Source organism: Gossypium hirsutum, chromosome D12 (genome assembly GCF_007990345.1).
Source record: "Gossypium hirsutum isolate 1008001.06 chromosome D12, Gossypium_hirsutum_v2.1, whole genome shotgun sequence".
NCBI lineage: Eukaryota > Viridiplantae > Streptophyta > Magnoliopsida > Malvales > Malvaceae > Gossypium > Gossypium hirsutum.
Window position 1 is genome coordinate 42,941,774 of NC_053448.1, and position 18,279 is coordinate 42,960,052.

The 18,279-nt window shown below is 31.5% G+C and overlaps 1 protein-coding gene across 1 annotated transcript; it reads left to right on the top strand.

The window, feature by feature from the left end:
* Positions 1 to 9,091: 9,091 nt before the first annotated feature.
* On the top strand, positions 9,092 to 11,277 carry LOC107911038 (uncharacterized). The gene is made up of 4 exons (XM_016838936.2): positions 9,092 to 9,526; positions 9,615 to 10,198; positions 10,381 to 10,893; positions 10,963 to 11,277. Exons 1-4 carry the CDS (start codon positions 9,283 to 9,285, stop codon positions 11,086 to 11,088), a joined length of 1,467 nt encoding a protein of 488 aa, XP_016694425.1. The 5' UTR covers positions 9,092 to 9,282; the 3' UTR covers positions 11,089 to 11,277.
* Positions 11,278 to 18,279: the final 7,002 nt, after the last annotated feature.

Below are 18,279 nucleotides of genomic sequence, written 5' to 3' on the forward strand. Positions count from 1 at the left end.
TAAAATAGTTACTTTTGTTTACCTCAAGTTACATTTTAGTCACTTGCATTATTGCGTTGTAACATTTCAGTCATTGAACCGTTAATTTTAGTTAACAGTGTAACGGTAAGTTGATGTGGCATATTAAATCATCATTTTAAACAAAGATTTTAGGTTAATTTATACAATCGGTCCCCATATTTTTTTCATTTTTAGCAATTTAGTTTTTTTCTTTTATGTTTTTTTAACTTCCCTTTTTCTTTCTTTTTTCCATTCTCTATTTTCCTCCTTTCTCCATTTCTTTTAACATAGTTTTTCTATATTTTCATTTGTTAAAACTAGTCCCTATACTTTTATTTTTTTGAACAATTTAATTTTTTTTGAGTGAGGCGAGCTTGTTGACTAGTTTAACAAATGAAAAACATAGAAAAACTATGTTAAAAGAAATGAAGAAGAGAGGAAAATAGAGGGAGAAGCAGAAGAGAATGAAAAATAAAACAAATTAAAAGAACATAAAAGAAAAAAAATTAAATTACTCAAAATGAAAAAATATAGGGACCAATTGTAAAATTTAACCTAAATTTTTTGTTTGAAATGATGATTTAACGTGTCACGTCAGCTTACTGTTACATCGTTAATGGCAATTAACGGCTCAGAGACTAAAATGTTACAACATGATAACGTAAGTGACTAAAACATAACATTTTAAACATAAGTGACTAAAATGTAACCTAAGGCAAACAAATGTGCCTATTTTGGTAGTTTACCTTAATTTAAAAGAATTAATTTCAACTTTATACATTTTATCTATTTGGTATTTCTTAAAAAAGAGAAAGAAAACTAAAAGATAAATATTGTTTTAATTCTAGTAAAAATTTAAACATTGATACAATTTCTAAAACTACACATAGTACCTTCCAACTCTTTTTTTTTACACAAAGTCTTAAACCACCCATAGCCTCTTCTCAACTCATAAATAGGAGGATAATGCGCTTTAGCGCACTCAAGTCTACATCTTCTTGCATTGACAATAATGTCCATGTCAATCGAGCTAAGATTCAGTTAATTAGCACCTTCCAACCTTTAAATAAAAGGATAATATGCTTCAGCGTACTCGTATCCATGTCCTCTTGCACTTATAGAATATATATATTTAATTTAATTGTAGTTTTAGTCTCTTGAAATTTGAAATTTATTTTTTATCTTAATTTGAGATATTTTAATTTGTTTATTTTTATAATAGGTCAAAGTAATAATACCATTACCGACTTAAATTATATCAAATAATACAATATGGGTATTTTTATTTTATTTTTGAAGAAATACAATTCAAATTTGATAGTAGAAACTCAATTCATATGGGTCATCTTTATTCATATTTGATAGTAGTATTCTTGTTAAATTCATTTTTTATTAAATAATTATGCATAGGAGAAAAAAATTTGATAAAAATACTTTTAGTCTTTCTCAATTTTGATATTGAGTAAATTGATACGTCTAAAAAAATTAGAACAATTTAATCATTTTACCTTTGAAAGTTGTCACGTCCCAAAATATATGAGGTTAATTGAAATAATAAATTTAAAATTGACCTAGACTTGATGGTTAAGTGGTTAATGCAATCCCTAGAGGTCATAGGTTTTATCCAACTCCACTGCCATTTCTTTTCATTTCATTTTCACCAAATATTATTGGAAGTAGAAACTCAACAAGAGTGAGCAGTAGGGGTGTTCAAATTTCGGTTAAAACCAAATTAACCGACCGAACCGATCTAATTTGGTTAATCAGCTGATTAACCGATCTAATTCGGTCGGAGGTTGGTTAATTCAGTTTGAAATCGGGTAATTAACCGAATTAACCGAACTTAATAATTAATAATACAAATTATATGTAGTTTTAATTTGATTAATTCAGTCAAATGATTAACAATTTATTTATTTTTATATATTTTATACTTGTTTTAACCAAAAAAATATATAAATTTCGGTTAATTCGGTTAATCGACCAAATTAGCCAAAATATTTTGATTCGGTTAATTTTTTTTGAAAAAAAATTTGGTTCGATTAACGGTTAAAGGATTAAAAAGTTTGGTTAATTTAGTTAATACTAATTCGGTTCGGTTAACCGAGCGATTAATTGTTTGAACACCCCTAGTAGGCGGCAGCAGCCCAAATAGTTTTGCATTAAGCCTTCCCCATAAGTGACCTGTGTTTGAGCCTCAGATTTTCCCCTTCATAATTTTTTTCTTTTCAATTGGCTAGACTTAGGGAAATTTGCCCAAACCACCCCTAGGGTACCCAAACCCTAGGTATATAATCCATTTTTTTCTAATTAGACTAGGATTTTGCTTCCTTTTCAAATTATATTAGAATTTTACTTCTATCTTATCTATTTCTTCCATCTTTCTTTTATTCTCTTTTCTTTTCATCAAAATTTTATTCCATTGATGAGAAGTCTTCTTGTTTCTCGAATTAAAATCTATTCTCGATTTTAAGCTGTTTCTCAACTAGACTTATACTCGCTAGTCGAAGCATTATTTGATCATTCCAAAGAATCGATAAGTATGTCACAATCCCGAAGTTTGATATTGAATCTTTATAGAATTCCTAATTAACGATAATCTTGTGAAATGATTAAACGATCTTTCTCAATTTATCATCAAATCTTTCGACAATCTTGGTTTATCTTAGAATCCATCATTAATTCTTGCGTAAATATCATTTGAAGGACTCAATTTAGGTACCTTGGATAAGATTTGAACATGAGGGATGTCATTCGAGATCTTGATGAAAGGTGTGTGTTCTTTTACAAGAGAATTAGGGTAAATCGTGTCTCGAGTTAAAGCCACACGGTTAGCCACATGGGCGTATGGACCACACGACCCCTCATACGGCCATGTCCCCCTGAAATCCTATGATATTTCGATTCTCACACAGCCTAGAACCCTCCACACGGCCTGACACACAATCATGTCTCCTCTAAAGCTTAAGTTTACATGTTCCACATGGCCATAGTCAGTTACACGGCCTAGCCACACGACTGTGTAACCCCTCCACACGGCTTAAGGCATTGCACACGACCATGTGCCCTTATTTTACAGTTTTGTCCAGAATTGTAAACTATTCAATTTAGTCATTAGATTATCCTTAAACTATTTTTAGAATTTTATCTCCTTCAGTTAGTTCTATGATATTATGAAAAATGTGGAATCCATGATTTGGTTGATTAGATTATTACTATTTGTACATGATATGTGATTAAGTACATGTCTTCTATGACTAAATCGTTGATAAATTGTTATTATCACTCGTATTACTGAAATACTGATTGCATGAACAGTATGCATATTGTTACCAATAAACCGACTACATGATAAACATGTCTACTGCTACTGTTGATCTAAATACATGTTAAACTTGTCTCTTGTTTCTCTATTGTATTGATACTCACATGTCATTCTGAATTATATGGGGCGGGATGCTTTGAAAGGAGGAACTACTGGCATCTTTATCTGCAAACATTGGTGGTTTACCCACAAATTACTTGCAACTTTTATCTGCAAACTTGTTGTGTATTCACAACCACTGGCAGCGTATTAACCTACAAACACTAGTGGTTTATCCATAAATTTTACTGGTAACTTTTATTTGCAAACTCGTGTATTCAAAATTACTGATAGCTTATTAACCTGCAATACTGGTGGTTCATCAATGACCATAAGGCAAAGGTTAGCTACTTTTTTATCTTCATCGTCGAATGAATCCTCATCACTTCAACTAGTAACATGAGTGTCGAAACCATTTTTTTAAAGAGTCGACTTTTTATTTAAAAACAAACATGGGAGTCGCCACTGATCATTTTTATGAGGTGTGATCGGGTCATCTCGTAATGATTTAATTTATTAAAATAACAATTTTGGTCTACGAAATTCAGAAAAATGGATTCGAGAGTCAGTTACGTACGAGGAAGGATTAGCACTCTCGTAACGCCCAAAATTGGTACCTAATTGATTAATTAATGTCTTAATGTCGAAAACTGAAAATTCGAAAAGAATTTAAAATACGATCCCTCTTTATTAATGTTATTTTATTTTAAAAAATTTTGCTTGAATAAATCGAAACGAATGTTAAGGATTCTTTCATATTGCGGTAACAAAATGTCGCATCTCGTAAGTTAGGACACAGCACCTTTAACCTTTGATAATGAACTTGCCTTTATTTTTTATTTTAAATCTTATTATTTTGATTTTTAAAAGGATATTTGGTTATTTGAGTTTAACGAGAGAATCGAAACCCCGTGAATTAGGGTACAATTTCTCGAAGCTCTAAACACGGAATATTGCCTTTATTTCCAAATTTTTTTTTGAATAAATACACACGTAATATTTAAAACTATGCATATTTATTTTATTTGGATTATAGTGCAAAGAAAGAATGTTTGGACACGGCTCGTGACATGATTGAAATAATAATAGAATGATTACGCGAAAAGAAGCGAAATGACGATATATCTATAGTAATAAAACAACAAATAAGCAATGGCCATAATCAATTAAATCTAATATTAGCTAAATAATAATGTGAAGCAAAAAAAAGGTAGAATAGGCATGATAAAAGACAAACATGAAAATATCAAAAAAAAAGAAGAAGAAATAAATGAGTAACAAGAAAAATAAAATAAAATAATGATGATAATAATAACATTTTACGTAAATAAAAGATTATAAACAATTGTATTTTTTTTAAAGAAAAAAATATAAACAATATTAAACCCAGGTATTTAAAAGAATAATAAATAATAAACAAATATGCAAAATGAACATAAGTAATAAAATTAATTAAAGGACTGAATTAAAATTTAAATAGAATTAAAGGCATAAATTATAATAAATTAAAATAATTAAAAAAAGGATTCCAAGATTAAAAAATAATAATGTGCTAAAAAAATGGGACTAAAAGGGAAAATGTCTCTGGTCCTTATGCACAACATTTCATCAGATGACTAAAATGAAACAAAAATAAAATTACGGGGTAAAATAAAAAATTAAAAATAGTAGATCGCAAACTAATTAAAAAGCGGAAGGGCTAAAAGGGAAATTAGACCCTTCCACAAAAACACGTGGATCCTGAGGTTGGAGCCGGTCAGGTTTCGAGTCGGAGGCCAAAACGGCACCATTTTGGAGTTACTGAAATTAGCCCTAAACGATGTCGCTTACATTGCCTATAAATACTAAGTTTTTTTTTTTGTATTTCATTCTATTCTCTCTTTTAAAAAAAACCTAAAAAAACTTTCTCAACTCTCTCTCGGTCGGCCGTCAGTTTGGCTAGTCGCCGCCGCGCCGGCCATCGACGACGGCGCCACCGTGCACGGTGGTTGAAAAGTTCAAAAGACGCCGCTCTGGACGCCTCGACTTCTGGAGTCCGAATCTAGGGGAATATTTCTCGAAAGTCTTTCAGAAAAATGTAAAAAAGGCCCAAAAACTTTCGGTTTTTGGGTTTCGAAAACCCTAAAAATCACCAAATCCTCCACTTACGGTGGCGGAGTACAAGTACTCGGTAAGTTTTTTTTTTTGAACCCTTTTCCTTTTTCTTTGTATTAAAATATTAAAAAAAAAGAGTAATCACCTTTCTTGAAATTTTTGTTATCTATTTCTCTATTCCTTTGTGTCCTTTGAATATTACAAGAAATTGGCCTTTATAGCCGTTTAAAATAACATCTTTCTTTTTTATTTTGTTTTTTGCGTTACTACTATTTTTCTATCATTTTCTTTGCCTTGTTTGCAGGTCTTGGCGAAGTCAATGGAGGTGAAGATTCTGGCTTTTTGCCATTTTGGTGCAAGGCTGAGAAAAGGGGGTCAAACAGGCCTCGAGACGAGGCACGGGTGGTGCGCCCGAGGAGAAGCAGCGCGGAGGGGCTTAGGGTTTCTGATAATGTTTAAGTGTTGCGGGCTTGTACTTTTTGGGCTAGGTTTTTTGCATTTTGGGCTATTTGGGCCTCTTTTCCTTGAGTTTTTGTTTGCTTAATCCATTTTTCTTCCATTGGGGACAATTGAACTTGATGTGTCCCGTCTTCATGCATTCATAACATATGATGGGATCATTTTCCTTGGTAGATTCAAGCTTGAGTCCTTCCTTCTTTTGGAATTTTCTCCCTCTATTGGACCTCATAAACTTCTTGAATCTCCTAGCAAACATAATCATCTCTTTGTCTTCATCCACCTCTTTACTTGATTCATTTGTGGTGGATTTAAGTGCAACACTAGCATTTTTCTTCTTAATTTGGCTCTTTCAACCCCTTCATTGAGCCTTATCTCATGTGTAAGCAAAGAACTGATGAGCTCATCCAAAGTCAACATTTCTAAATTCTTTGCTTCTTCAATTACAGTCACCTTGGCTTCCCACGATTTAGGCAAGCTTCGAAGCATCTTCCTTACCACCTCTTCATTTGGATATGTATTCCCATAAGACTTCAACCCATTGATGATGATAGTAAACCGATCGAACATCGCCTTGATATATTCCTCATGCTTTATTTTGAAGGTTTCATAATTTAAAGGAAGAATGTCAACCTTAGACTTCTTCACTTGGTTGGTACCTTCATGTTTGACTTCGAGCTTATCCCATATCTCCTTGGCATTGAAACAAGATGAAACTCTATTATATTATTTCAGACCAATTGCACAAAATAAAGTGTGCAAAGCTTTGACATTCAACTGAATACTTCTTCTATCTTTCACATTCCACTCTTTCTTGCTCTTTAGAATAAAGAGCTCTCATTCTTTCTTGAAAGGTATAGAGGGACTGTCCATGATGATGTCCCATACGGCAAGATCATTTGCTTGTATGAACAACATCATTCTTGTCTTCCAATAGGAGTAGTTGGCACCATTGAAATAAGAGGCTTGGAGATGGATTGTGATTTTGCAAGAAAAATTGAATTGGATGTAGATGTCATTTCTTATGAATTGATTGGCTAAATGTTGAGCTACCTCAAGGATCTCCTCTTTGGTTGTTAAACCGTCTAAAAGAGACTAACTCTGATACCAATTGTTAGCTCAAATAATCAAACCAAAATAGTCAAGAGGGGGTGAATTGGCTTTTAAAAATTTTGCAAAAGCTATAGAGAAAAGATAGAGAATAAATACAAGAATTTAGAGTTGTTCGGCCCCAACTGCCTACTCTACTACCTTAACTTTTCACAACTAAAGATTTTCCCAAATTCACTAATTTGATAACCTTTGAAGACAAGGCTTAACCTTACAAACTCCCTTAAGATTTCTACCCAAACCTTAAGATACAAACCTTCTCAAAGAGATAAAAAGAAGCAAACAAGGAAATAATCCTTACAAGATTAAGGTGTTTGCAAATTAAGCTTAATTATAAAGAAAAACACTTGAGCTAATAGAATAGCAATGAAGCTCACAAGTGTATAAAGAAAAGTATGGGAATATTTGGCACAAAGGTTGTTTGATTGATCTTTTTGCTTGAATATTCTTTCTTGTTATTTTAGGACCTTTGGAAGATAGTATTTATACTGGAAGATAGTATTTATACCCTTTAATTCATTTTCAACCGTTGGGACTGTTGTGGAAGTTAATAGAGCCTTTGGGATAGTGCATTTAATTCACCTGCAACAAAAATGTATCGATACTACTTGGAAAAGTATCAATAATTTTAGCATTTAATGCCTTGATTCAGTGACCGTTAAAACCGATAAAATCAACACCAAGATAAAATTATCAATACCAAATAAAAGGTAACAATATTGGATCGATACTTAATGAATGTCTCAAAATGGCAAAAAGTTAATTTCATATTGATAATAAAAAATATAACTATAAAATTTGTCCAAATTGATACCATTTAAAATTTTATCGATACCTAACAAAAAGTTATCGATATCGTATCGATACTTGGTAACTCATTTACAAGTTAGTAGCCTATTTTGGTATTGATTTCCATAAATTTATCGATACCTAACAAAAAGTATCAATAGTGGATCGATACTTTTTGAGCTACAGCAATTTTAACTTGTTTGAAATTGTTTTGAAGTATTGTTTTTAATTTACTTGGCCTTGAAAACATTTTCTAAATATAAATTTGACATTTTTGTATTTTAGAAATAATTTGAAGTACAAATTTGCCACATGTTGTTTAAAATGATTTTTATTCAAAACATAGTGTTTGTTATATCAAAATGGTTTTGTCAAATAAAGCTTGGGTCAACAGTCTCACAATTAAATATTAGAGTTTATAAAATTTCATAATTTAAAAAATAGAATATGACAATGTTTAAAAATTTTATTAAAAAATTTTTAAATTGTATACAAAATTTTGAAAACAAACAAATACTACTTAAAAAACCTTTTAAAATAGAATTAAATATTTTTTAAAATATTTATATGTATTTTATTTTTTATAAATACTATTAAAAATTTAAAAACAAAATTGAATACTATTTAAAAATATTATTAAAAATAAAAAATTATATGAAATTTAAAATTGTCTAAAAATATTTTTAAAAATTAAATACTTTATAAAATATTTAAAACTGTTTAAAAATCCTAAACCCTAAAAAAATCAGTAAAAATATATATTTTTTTAAAAATTAATAAAAATATATTTTAAAATTTATAATATATTTATAATTTACTTGTCTAAAGGAATTTTACATCAATTTGTTTTTATTGCAACTAAAAAGCCTTCGAATATTTAAATTAATAATATTCAAATATTTAAAACACATTTAGAATGTTCAATCAAGTATTAAATATATTTAAACATTTATCACAAAATAAATATGAATAGAACCGCACATATCTTCGATATTGACTGCACAGATCAACTTGAATTTAAAATATGTTCTTCTATTTGTTAATGGATACTGATCCATTGTACCAATATAATTCAGTGACTTACTTAAAAACTTCAAAATAATTCAATAACCATTTCGTAATTTTTTTTATAAATTAAAATACTTTTTCACCATTTTTTTTCTTTTTCAATAAATTCTAAAGATTTTAAACTTGTTTACTTTGTTTGCCAATGTTAGTAACACATGGCATCTCATTGTTTCTTTTAAAGAAAAAATCAAGACAGATTTTACTTGCAAGTCATTTAAGCTGCTTAAAGTAACAGTTAGAAGAGGAAAAGAAGCCTGAAGCAGCAGTGAAAACAACAGCAACCAAACATTTTAAAAGATACCGTCAAAATCCTACGCCTGATAGTTAGTAAAGAGATTACCTTTCTTTTTGCCTATTTATAGGGTAAAAAAAGGAGTAGGGAGGTAGTACTGGGAAAGACAATGAGGAACTATTTGTTAGTGATATTTGTAGGTGTAAATTTGCTTTTAGGTGGAGTTAATGGTAGATTTTATAAGGATGCAGAGAGGGAAATAGATACAAATGGAATGTCGGCAGTGGGTGATCCAGGAATGAGAAGAAATGGTTTGAGGGTAGCTTTTGAAGCTTGGAACTTCTGCAATGAAGTTGCCCATGAAGCTCCTGGCATGGGGAGTCCGAGAGCTGCTGATTGTTTTGACGTTTCAAGTAAGTGTAGAAAAAAGTTATTTTGTCCATGAATTTTGTTTTAATGTTTATTTGGTGTTCTAATTTTTCTGAGTTATGAATGGGTCAGATTCAACCCTGTTACACAAGGTATCTGAGGCAGATAACAAGCTTGGAATAGGCAGAACATTTAAAGGATTATCTACAGAAGCAATGCATCGGCCAGATCTTTATGCAGTTGAGAAGGAGTTGTATTTGGGTTCTTTATGCGAAGTTTCAGACAGTTCAAAGCCATGGCAATTTTGGATGGTTATGTTGAAAAATGGAAACTTTGATACAAAGGCCGGTTTGTGTCCTGAAAATGGGAAACCCAAACCTCCTTTTACTACTACAAAGAACTTCCCTTGCTTTGGAGAAGGGTGCATGAATCAACCCACTTTGAACCATCGGCCTACACAACTGTTAGGTGATGGTACAATGAGGGGATGGTTCAATGGAACTTATGATTTGGATGCTGATATTGGGAAAGGTCTTACAAATTTATCCTTTTATGAAGTGATTTGGGAGAAAAAGCTTGGTTCTGGAAGTTGGGTATTTAAGCATAGGCTCAAGACTTCAATGAAATATCCATGGTTGATGCTTTACCTTAGAGCTGATGCAACCAAAGGATTCTCTGGTGGATACCATTATGAAACAAGAGGAATGCTCCACACTGTAAGTTTGAAAACAATCCTTGGTTCTATTTTAGAATTTAAAATCAGACATTTTACTTACTTTTACAACTAATCATACCAAATCAATGCTCTTGCTTACTTTTGATTCATATGCATCCTTGTTTGACACACATAGTCACTCAATTTTGAAAAAAAAAATTTGACCAATTGGTTCACTTTCAGCTCCCAAGATCTAATTTTAAAGTCAAGTTCTCATTAGAAATAAAAAAAGGAGGTGGACCCAAGAGCCAATTCTACCTCATCGACATGGGTAGTTGTTGGAAGAAAAATGGTGAGCCTTGTGATGGTGATGTGCTGACGGATGTTACAAGATATAGTGAGATGATCATCAACCCTGATGTACCAGCTTGGTGTAGTCCCACAGCATTGGTGAATTGCCCACCATACCATATTACTCCTAACAACACAAAGATTTTAAGGAATGACACGGCCAATTTCCCATATGGAGCTTACCACTACTATTGTGCTCCTGGCAATGCTCAGCACTTGGAGCAACCTGTTAGTCTTTGCGATCCATACAGCAATCCTCAAGCACAAGAGATTGTTCAATTGTTGCCTCACCCTATATGGGGTGAATATGGCTACCCAACTGAAAAGGGTCAAGGTTGGATTGGGGATCCAAGAACATGGGTGCTTGACACTGGTGGCCTAGCTAGTAGACTTTACTTCTATCAGGTACTTGTTTGATTGTTAAATGATTTCATTGATGGTTTAGGGTTTAAGATTTACTGTTTTCTATTTCAGGATCCGAATACCCCTCCAGCTGAAAGAAGATGGACATCTATTGATATGGGCACTGAAATTTTTGTTAGTGACAAAGATGAAGAGGCAGAATGGATCCTTAGTGACTTAGATGTTATTCTCTTATGATTATTTATTTATTTATTCAGATTCATTTTTAGTTTTTTTCTTTATTTTTTAATCTCTCGATGAGAGCAAGAGAATATATTAGAGTGCATAGGATAGAAAGGTTTCCATTATTGAAAGCTCGATATGAAGAGTTGATTGAATTGATATTATTGTTTTTATAGTAATTTAAAGCTGGTGGATTCGATTTTATTTAAGTGCTTTTGAGGTTGTAAAGAGCAGCAATCTTGCCTACCTTTTTGTTTAGATATTGACTAATTAACCTGAAAGACAGGCTCCCCACTACCCCATTATTTATTGTCAAATATTTCACCTCCCAATTAACTTTGTGAATTTTTATGTGAATTTTTATTTCCGATTAGAAGTTTTTAAAGTGTTATTTTCGAAACGTCGATTTAACCCCTGAATAACGGAATGTATTGTTCTCAAAAAAAGTTTTGCCCTCCTTCACAAAAAGCTGTGTACGACTCATGGAGAGGGAAGTCTCGACCGTACGTGGATGTACGATCACCCACCAAGAGAAGACGTGAGTGTCTCGCCCTTGGTGAGATTCAAACCCCTGACTTATGGAATATAGGTCACTTTTGGCTAGTACAATACCTTGGAGCAAAATCGTTTTTGAGGAAGGGGGGCAGAATCCTCCCTTGGAGGACAATACTTTATGTTGTTGAGGAATGAAGTCGACGTTTTTAAAGACAACACTTCAAAGACTTCTCCCTAAAAAGTTAAACCCCCTCAACATTAACTAAATTTGAAGTCAAAATAGGTCAAACATTTAAACAGAATAAATATCTCTTAATATTATATTTATCATCCACAAGATTTAAACCCGAAACTTTCCTACCATCTAATCCAACCAAAGCTAATAATTTCTCGTCACTTTTTCAATGCTTTTTTTGGTGATTTCAAAATCCAAATTATTGGGGGGGTTTGACAGAAGTTAAAAGTGTATAGATATGGGACCATGGTGGAAGGTTTTGACATAATCATATACTAGTTTTGGGGGTTAATAATAAGTAGAGTGGTCCAAAGTCGATTACATGTGGTTGAAGCATCTAAAGCTATATTGCCAAATTATATAATGTCTAAACACACACGAAACAGATGTACAACGTTCACGGGATGTAGCAATATAACTTGATTGATCAGAGAATTTCGAATGAACTCATGATGATGATGATGCACTACAGCTGGAGCATGTGCATCTCGTCAGCCTACCTAATCAGTTTTTTTTAGGTAAATCGGATCGAAATTATTAATAAATTTACGTTTTGATCATATAATATAATTATTAAATTATTTGAATATTTTTATTTAAGTCATTAAATTATTAAAATTGTTATTGTATTACATTCTCTATTTACATTATCGGTAGCAATCAAGAACTATTTCTCTTCTTCTCTTTTACAGTTCAATTTTTTTTTACATTACAAATTTACGAAACAAAATCTAAACAATTTTTTATCTTCACACTTTCTTCAACTTTTTCTTTGAGCCAAAGCTTCATACACAATTACTTTTCTTTTTCACTTTTTCTTTAACATTGTCTTTGAGGCAAAGCTTCATTAGCACTGACCTTTTCCCTTTTCACTTTTTCTTCTAAATATAGATATAAAGAAAATGATTTTTTTTACATTATAGCATAATTAATTTATATCTAATTATGAATTTCATCTCTCTACGAAAATCGAAAAAGTAAACTTATAATGTTTTTTTTTTAAAACTAAAAAATCCGTTCATGTTTATGAAGACGAATTCTCTAATCTTTCTACTTTATGCAAATTAAAAAGTTAGTCCAATTGAATAACACTGTTAAACATTCTTTTATTAAATCATTGATCTAAAACTAGTAGTTCAACAATTTATATATAAATAATTAATAAAAAAGTAAATCAATAATTTATATGCAATAAATTAAAAAAATTGTATATCTAATTTATGTGTTTATTAATAAATGGAATTTTTTAAAATTATCATAATTAAATTCTAATTTTTTTTTGTGAATTACAGATTTACATTCATCATTGGGCTTGAAAGCACTTAGAAAAATAGTATATAAGTAGACAACTAGAGCCAGTAAAACATGGGTGTCTTGGCTTGGCTCCTCTTGGATTAAATGGTTATATTTGTTTTTGGATCCTCTTAAAAGGTAGTAATTTATCAACGAGTGTTGGGTGCAGAGGCGGATACCCCCTTAAAATGGAAAATTTTTGTTTAGGCCTTCGAATTTTTTTAAAAAATTTTAAATTAGTAAAAGTAAAATTGTACTCTGGCCCCCCTAAAATTATAAAAATTCGATTTAATCCTTTAAAAATTATAAATATATAAACTATAAAAAATTAAAATTTCATTCGGCCCCTCTAAAAATTTGCTCTGACTTCACCCCTAGTTGGGTGTAATGGTAATGTATATTGTATTTCTAATGAGAGAATGTAAGTTCGAACTTAAAAAAAATATTCTTAATAAAGATAATCACGAACCCCAAACATATACAATAAAATGGACATAAAGGATTGTAAAATATTAATAAGTCTTATTAACCGACCCCCAACAATTTATATTTTTATCACGATACCAATAAAAAGTTCCTAGCACCTTACCCTGTCACACTAATTAACCATTTTCATTTCACATTCCCTTCTTCCTATGAAATATAGATACAACCAAAACTCTGTGGTTTCCATCTCATCTTCCCAACCAAAAGAACAAAAATGAAAAATTCTTATACTGTAACACACGTGATTTACATTTGTCATGAAGCTAAAAACCACCAAGCAAAAACGTTGAGCAAAGAAGGGAAAAAAACACCAACTGCTTTCTGTCATCTCTACATATTGTCGTTCATTTAGGAATCAAAACACATGTCGAAACCTAATCTTTTTACATCTTCTGTCTTTTTAGGCTCCACTTAAAACTCAGACAAGTTTAAGATCAAATGAACTAAATAATTTAAGAAATTATATTCAATGTTGTTGATATTAAGGTAGTGAAGATGGGAAGTTCATCTTGTTTAGCACAGGGCGAAGAGTCATCGGAGTAGAGAAAGAGATGATGATGCTGGAGGTAAGTTGGGGAGAGTGGAGGTTACCTGTTGCTTGGTCTTTTCCTTACACCTCAGGCCTTATATACATGTTGTCCTCTATCCCGAAGTGTCATATGTTGAGTTGTTATTGGCAAGTTAGTGGTAAGTGGCCTGGTGTCGTATGTTTAGGTAAAGTGACGTTATAATATCTGCTCTGGGTTATTTCAAATGGGATGTGATAGTTAATGAGTGGGTGCTTTTATCAGGCAAGTTATGAGCTAAGAGACTCTTATGAGAGGTTTTTCTTGAAAGTCTACTTGTGAACCTAACTGTCTGAGTGGTCATAACGAAATGTAATAAATGTCCGCAATATTTGATAATATAAGAAACAACATATATTCATAGAAGATAGATTCAATAAAAATATTTGAAGATAATATAAGAAACATTTGTTAAATTTTCATTTGCCTTAACCAATTTCCGTAACGGGACTCATACTATGTTACATCATTAATTCTATAGCATGGCCTTTTGCCAAGAAAGAGCTTTGCCAAATTTAGGCTTTTAACTCGTAGGCCCAACTCTGTTAACATTCTATAACAAACTTTAATTTTCAATTAAGCCCGGAAAAGGGAATTTTCCTAACGGTGTCTAATTATGGTTTTTATTATCTAGGTTAAATTTTGAGATTTAATGTTTTTTAAGAATAAATTTCAAAATTATATCAACTTTAGTTAATGCCTAATCATATACATAAAATATTGATTTGAACCAATTCTCACAAATTATTAATATAATTATTGATATAGCATCTTTTTATGTAAAACAACAACAGTAATTTTGCATAGTTTTATTCTCTTTATTTTTGTATTCTTTATGTCTTGTTTACCATTTATATCAGGAGTTTGTGGCTTTCTCTTCTAATAATATTATTTTTAAGGTTCGAACTTGTGTTCTTTTCTTGAAATTGCAATGTGTCTTACCATTGTGTAACTTACCTTACCGTAGTACTCAACACTTGTTGGTGGCATAATTTTACAACATCCTGACAAGACCTCTAACCTATTTCCGGCATAATTTTACAACATCCTGACAAGATCTCTAACCTATTTCCACTGAAAAAGTAAAATAAATAAACAAATCTTTGATGTTGTATATGTTTCACAATGAAGAGATTGATTATATATTGGAGACATTAACTCATTAAGTATAGCATTTGAAACAATCCATATTACATTGTTGAAACCAAGATCAGATAAGTTTATGATGACGGTGGTATAGTGTGGTTCACTTTGCTTGTGGTAAGGTGAAGGGTCGCTATGTGTGATGGTCAGAGGACAATGGTTGCGGGTAAGTAGTAGTAGTAGTAGAGAGAGACGGGGAGGGGGAGAGATCCCCTTTCACGGGCACAAAGGGTTTATTCAGTATCCCAAAGTACCATGTGTTGTCCCTTTATTGGTGGTCTTAAAGCAAGCTAGTTAAGTGGTCTTTCATTGTAGATCTAGATAGAGCAGCAATTGGACACATTGTTAATCACTTCAGATGGGATGTGGTAGCTAGCGTCAAAGGTGGCGATTAATGTGAAAGACCCATGTGATTTGCAACCAAGGAGTTGTTGCGAGGAGCTGTTCTTGAAGATTTTTTTGAGTTATTTTGAAGAACAGATGCCTAAATGGCATGTCCAAGGGTAAAGGCATAACATTCATTAATATGAATAACAGTTCTAGCAGCCAATAGTAATCAATCTACTTTCATAAACCTAGCACTACCTCTTCCCTCTGTGTATCAATCAGAGGCAAATCTGAAAAAAGACAGGCAGGGGTCTTGGTTACCTAAAAAGGAAAAATTTTCAATTTTGTCCTCTTATATATAAAGAAACTATAAATTAATATACTGAAATTACACTTTGACTCCCCAAAATAAAAAAATTTCAATTCAATCCTCTTATAAATAAAGAATATATATATTAATATATTGTAAAATTGCACTTTAACCCCCTAAAAATGAAAAAAAAAGTGTTTAATCCTTTCAAAAATGATAAAATTATAAATTAATACATAATAAACTTATATTTTTTTCTATAAAAAATTATAATTAAATTCCAACCCTACTAAAACAATTTTTGGATTCGCCGCTAGTATCAGTTTACGTAGCCAATCGAACCACCAAACTGTAAAACCCCAAAACACTACAAACATCAGAAAACTCACATTATTTCAACATAATAAGGTTCATATATGCAGAATGTGATTGCCTTCATGTTCTTCATTCTATGTGTTAAATCGCATACAAATAGCAGATTCAATGAATTATAAATCCTCCAAAAGTATTACATAATGTGTGTGCACATCTTGTGTAGTTTTTTCACCTCCGACCATGGCGGCAACCACTTGCCAATGATCTAGGTGTCGCGCATCGACCAGTACTGCTAGAGCCAGCTCGAATAGCTTGTTCTCCTCCCAGCTACACGCACAATGTTTTGGGAAAGTTATCCATATGATTCTTTTGAGGGAAACAAAGGAAGAGTTAATAATTGCTTTTTCATATTCTAGGATTCATCGATGAAGAAAGCTAGCAGCAAATCTTCCCCTTTTTTGTTTGTGGTTTTTGAGGGAGGCTTTTGGTTATAGACAACAAAGGCTTTCATTAATCTATATCTAACCAGTGGCTAAAATTTAAATTTGAAGGGTTAATTTCATTCAATAAACTCGAATTATAGTCTGGATTTTAAATTAATTTTCGTACTTCAAAACGTTGTGATTGAGTTGTGAGTCATATTGGGTTTGTATTAATCAAATCATTTTATCAATTTAGGTGTTTAAAACTAATTTTGATATAAGGTGAAGTTTATTTAAAACATCTGAATCAAATTGTAACCACGTATGTATTTACAATATGAATAATTATATCCAAGCTGTCTATATGGTAGGTATATACTGTTTACAATTCGATATATATGTTTTAAATATGATTTACGTTAGATCGGAATTTATATTTAATACCTTCATTGACAGTTAATCTAACAAAATAACTTAATTAATATAATATTAATATTTCAAAACTCAATTAAAAAGTTTTAAAATTTAAGTACCGATTTAGAATCTAATCTATACATCATCTTACCTTAAACCCAATCAACCTTCTTTTTCATGTTTTTCTTTTCCAAATTTCGACTTTTGTGGGTAGGATCACATTAACCAATGCATTTTAATACAATGCTGTAAGAAATAATCTCTTATTTAATGATTTAGTACAATTAATCTCTAAATTTATCTTTGAATTAATGGGATATAAAGACTTAAAAATATTTTAAGGGGCTAAAATATAATTTTATTTTAATTAATTTATAATTTTTAAAAAAAAACTTAAATCAACTATTTTATGAGTGTCGCCCTAATTACGCCCCTGTTTCATAGTAATTTTCACTTCAAACTTATCATAATTTTCATGGAAGAGATTACGATGAATTCACTAGATTCTTTATTTCAAAAATACTAACCTTGGTTTCTTTCAATGTTGGAACTAATTTTTCACCATTAATCCGAAAGATGTTCATCCCAAAACCATTTTTTTTTTCTTGACTTTTAATTTTCGATTTATGAAATTATTTAGGTTAGCGAAACCAGTTAGTCTAAATGAGAAAAGTTATACAGTACCTACTGCGATAATAATACATGTTGAGTAATCTTTTTTGTCTCATTAAAGGAAATATTTAGGTATTTATATATATTATCATTGTTTATATTTTAACTCTACTATTTATGGACTTTACCTCACTATTCATAGAACTGATATTTTGAGCAGGCCTCAGGCATGCTGAATATATGTATCGTTCTAGGTCGTCTGATGAACCTCGCAGCCCACCACATGCGAACTCATTGGGTATGTGCGAACTGAACTGTGAACTTCCCTCGACTTGTGCGAGTTGATACCGCGAACTCTTCTGATTGTCCTCTCATTGTACGTCTTTCACAAATCCATCTAGCGGGGCCGATCCGGGCCACGAGTAGACGACTTGGATCTTATCTAAATTTCGAGTTGATGGTCATTAGTATATAACAATCTACTTATCCGGGTTTCGGGTTGGTGGTCATTGATGTATAACAAAACATCTTATCTTTTAATAGAAAAAGTCGGATTTAAAGTTTAATGACGATATTGTTACGAGAAAT

Excerpts from the sequence above, each read along its gene's own strand:
- LOC107911038 (XM_016838936.2), top strand. The coding sequence starts at position 9,283 with ATGAGGAACTATTTGTTAGTGATATTTGTAGGTGTAAATTTGCTTTTA. Across the intron at positions 9,527-9,614 it reads TGATTGTTTTGACGTTTCAA|ATTCAACCCTGTTACACAAG; the intron begins GTAAGTGTAGAA and ends TGAATGGGTCAG. Across the intron at positions 10,894-10,962 it reads GTAGACTTTACTTCTATCAG|GATCCGAATACCCCTCCAGC; the intron begins GTACTTGTTTGA and ends TTTCTATTTCAG.